General features: G+C 64.1%; 2 protein-coding genes across 2 annotated transcripts in view; both read left to right on the plus strand.

Moving 5' to 3' along the window:
* The window catches only part of PFL1_06787 (uncharacterized protein), a gene marked incomplete at both ends in the record, with an annotated part of 1764 nt that extends 391 nt beyond the window's left edge, over positions 1 to 1373 (plus strand). Inside the window, 2 exons of the mRNA XM_007884333.1 lie at positions 10 to 361; positions 495 to 1373. Of these exons, the coding sequence (XP_007882524.1) occupies positions 10 to 361; positions 495 to 1373 (1231 nt within the window). The remainder of the gene's footprint in view (positions 1 to 9; positions 362 to 494) is intronic.
* Positions 1374 to 2458: 1085 nt separating this feature from the next.
* Positions 2459 to 3447, plus strand: part of PFL1_06788 (uncharacterized protein) — a gene marked incomplete at both ends in the record, with an annotated part of 1738 nt that continues 749 nt past the window's right edge. Inside the window, 2 exons of the mRNA XM_007884334.1 lie at positions 2459 to 2480; positions 2636 to 3345. Coding sequence (XP_007882525.1) covers positions 2459 to 2480; positions 2636 to 3345 — 732 coding nt within the window. The remainder of the gene's footprint in view (positions 2481 to 2635; positions 3346 to 3447) is intronic.

Raw genomic sequence — 3447 nt, forward strand, 5'->3', positions numbered from 1 at the left:
CGTCGGCAGCGCCGGCCCCTCGGCCCCGCGCGCCTTTTCGTCGTCGGCCGCCGCCACCAACGAGTACGAGTCGCCCTTTGGCATCAACTCGCTCAACAAGCTCAGCGAGGAGGAGGAGATGCTCCGCGAGGCCGTCAAGCGCTTCGCAGAGGACGTCGTCGCCCCGCGCGTCCAGGAAATGGACGAGGCCGAAAAGATGGACCCCGAGATCATCAAGGGCCTCTTTGAGCAGGGACTCATGGCCATCGAGACCTCGCCCGAGCACGGCGGCGCTGGAGGCTCCTTCACCGCCGCCATCGTCGCCATCGAGGAGCTCGCAAAGGTCGACCCCTCGGTCTCGGTCCTCTGCGACGTCCACAACGTGAGTAGCGTGCTCAATTCCCCCAGTCCCCCCGCTCCTCTCTCCGCCAAACGCAGGCCAGCAGCCGACCCTCGCCGCCCTCGCCGCCCTCGCTGTCCACCTCCTTCCTGCCCCCCGCTTTCTCCCCCCGCAGACCCTGGTGTGCACCATCATGCGCAAGTATGCGAGCAGGACGCTGCAGGACAAGTACCTGCCGCAGCTGTCCGAGTCGGTGCTGGGCTCCTTCTGCCTGTCTGAGCCGTCTTCGGGCTCGGACGCGTTTGCGATGAAGACGTCGTGCAAGAAGACCGACGACGGCAAGCACTGGATCATCAACGGTTCCAAGATGTGGATCACCAACTCGGGCGAGGCGGGCTTCTTCCTTGTGTTTGCCCAGTCGGACCCGAGCAAGGGCTACAAGGGCATCAACTGCTTCGCCGTCGAAAAGGACTGGGGCGTCGAGATCGCCAAGAAGGAAAAGAAGCTCGGCATCCGCGCCTCGTCGACGTGCACCGTCAACTTTGACGAGATCAAAGTGCCCGCCGAGAACCTCGTCGGCGAGGAGGGCAAGGGCTACAAGATTGCGATCGAGATCCTCAACGAGGGACGCGTCGGCATCGGCGCCCAGATGCTCGGCCTGGCCGAGGGCGCCGTCGACAAGGCCATCCGCTACGCCGCCGACCGCAAGCAGTTTGGCAAGCGCATCGTCGACTTCCAGGGCCAGCAGTTTGACTACGCCCAGGTGCTAATGGAGATCGAGGCGGCGCGCGCCCTCGTCTACAACGCGTCGAGGCTCAAGGAGGAGGGACGACCCTTTGCCAAGGAGGCGGCCATGTGCAAGCTCTACGCGTCCCAGGTGGCGCAGAAGGCGTCGGGCTCGGCGATTGAGTGGTGCGGCGGCGTCGGCTTCACGCGCGAGACGGGCATCGAAAAGTACTGGCGCGACAGCAAGATTGGCGCCATCTACGAGGGCACGAGCGCCATTATGAAGGACACCATCTGGCGCATGGCCGCCAAGGAGATGGACCTCTAGGCGCCGAGGACGGTAGCAGTCGTAGCAGCGGCAGCGGCAGCAGCAGCAGCAGCAGGAGCAGCAGCAGCAGCAGCAGCAGCAGCAGCAGCAGTAGTAATGGTTCCGCCGCTGCCACCCTTGTATAGCCGTCAGCCACACTGCATCGGAACGGGTGCTTGGCATCCGGTCTGGAATCGATAAAAAGAGCTCAATATCCAGGTCGAGTCGAGTGTTGCCGTGCGATGGAATGGGAGCAGGATGATGGGAAGTGAGCGGACCGGCGCGGCGCAGCGTAGCGCAACGGTTTCGTTGTTAGGTCTCGTCGAGCCACGTTGAGCGCGGGGGCAGGAAACGAAAGACGACGGGCTTCTTCGAGACGACGACGACTTCGGCCGTGCCTTTATCCGCGGAGAGAGAGAGAGTCGTGCTCGCGCATAGGCTGGCAGGCGGGCAGGCGATTGTGCCTGTCCCGCAGTTGACGGCGAATCGTGTGCCTGTCTGCCTCTTCCTCTTCCGCCACGAGGCACGAAGCAGGATCGACGGGGGACAGCCCGAGTGGCGGGGCGGATTGCAGGACTGGACCCCGCACGCGGCAGCAGGGAGCATCGAGGTTCCTTGGTCTTCCTTTGATCCAGAAGCATGTTGGTGGTCGGTCTGCAACGAATCGTTGCCATAGCTCGGACGACGAGGCACCGGCGACGTGGTGGGTGCACGTGCGACTGTCGGGTTGCCATCGAAGGAGACCAGGAGCAGGTTGACCGACGACGGCGACTGACTAGGGACACGACGAGAACGAGGAACGTGCCCGCCACGTTCCGTCCTTGGTGCCCCGCGCCCCGTGTCGCTCCGCCAAATTGGACAGACAGAGGCAAGGCCTGGCCACGCAGCAAGAGATGGCCGACGCCGTGCGACCATCGCCTAACCAGCCGAGCGTCTCCTTAGCTTTCCCTTCCTTGCTGCGCTCCGTTTCCCCCACGCCCTGCTCGACCATCCAAACTTACAGCTGCGGCTACCGACCGACCCTAACGAGCCAACAAGCCTAGACTCAACGATAGAACGCTGCCGGCTGCAATCCTAGATAAAGACTGCGGGAACAAGGGCGAACCATGACATCTTCCGACGAATCCAGTAAGCCCTCGCCCGCCCGCTCTCCGCCTCCCTCTCCTCTCCCCCATACATCCCACCCACTCCATCACCACCAGCGCCACCACCAAGCACCACCACCACCACCATGCAGCTCCACCTGACACCTACGTTCCTCTCCCTCGTCACATTCGTCCTAGCAGCGAGCGGGAGCCCGCTCACCTCTCGCTCGCCACCGCGCAGCTGGAAGTTCAGCACGGTCCCGGACTTTTTCATCTACGACGCGGCGGCGGCCGGGTCGAGTTTGCCGGCCATCGACGGCAACTTTGGTCTGGCGCCCAACGTGACCTGGGCGTCGTTGCGGTCCAAACTCGACGAGCTCAACCGCGCGGGCGGCGGCGATGGATCGGCGTACAAGCTGGTGTACGCCGGGCGGCACGGCGAGGGGTACCACAATGTCGCCGAGGCCTACTACGGCACGGCGGCGTGGGACGAGCACTGGTCCAAGCTCAACGGCAACGGCACCTCGACCTGGGGGCCCGATGCGCTCCTCACGCCCACCGGCATCGACCAGGCGCGCTCCGTCCACGCCGCCTGGCTCGCCATCCTCTCCCGCCCTTCGGAGCAGGACCGCGCACCGCTCCCGCGCAGCCTCTACTCGAGCCCCATGACGCGCAGCACAAAGACGCTCGAAATCACCTACGCCGGCATCCTCTTTGACGGTCCCAACCACAAGGACGACGAGAAGATCAAGGGGACCAAGCGCGTCAAGCCCGTCATCAAGGAAGGGTTCAGAGAGGTCTATGGAGAGCACACGTGCGACAAGAGGAGGACCAAGAGCGAGATCCACAAGATTGTCCCCGAGTTTAGGTTCGAACACGGCTTCGCCAAGGACGATGAGCTCTGGACCGTGAGTCGCGGCCAAGGGGGGGCCCGCCTGTACCTCGCCTTGAAGCCAAGAGGGCAGCCATTGGGGCCGTACATCTGATCCTCGCGCATCCCTCTCTCTCTC

The sequence above is a fragment of the Pseudozyma flocculosa genome, assembly GCF_000417875.1.
Source record: "Pseudozyma flocculosa PF-1 unplaced genomic scaffold scaffold00031, whole genome shotgun sequence".
Classification (NCBI taxonomy): domain Eukaryota; kingdom Fungi; phylum Basidiomycota; class Ustilaginomycetes; order Ustilaginales; family Ustilaginaceae; genus Pseudozyma; species Pseudozyma flocculosa.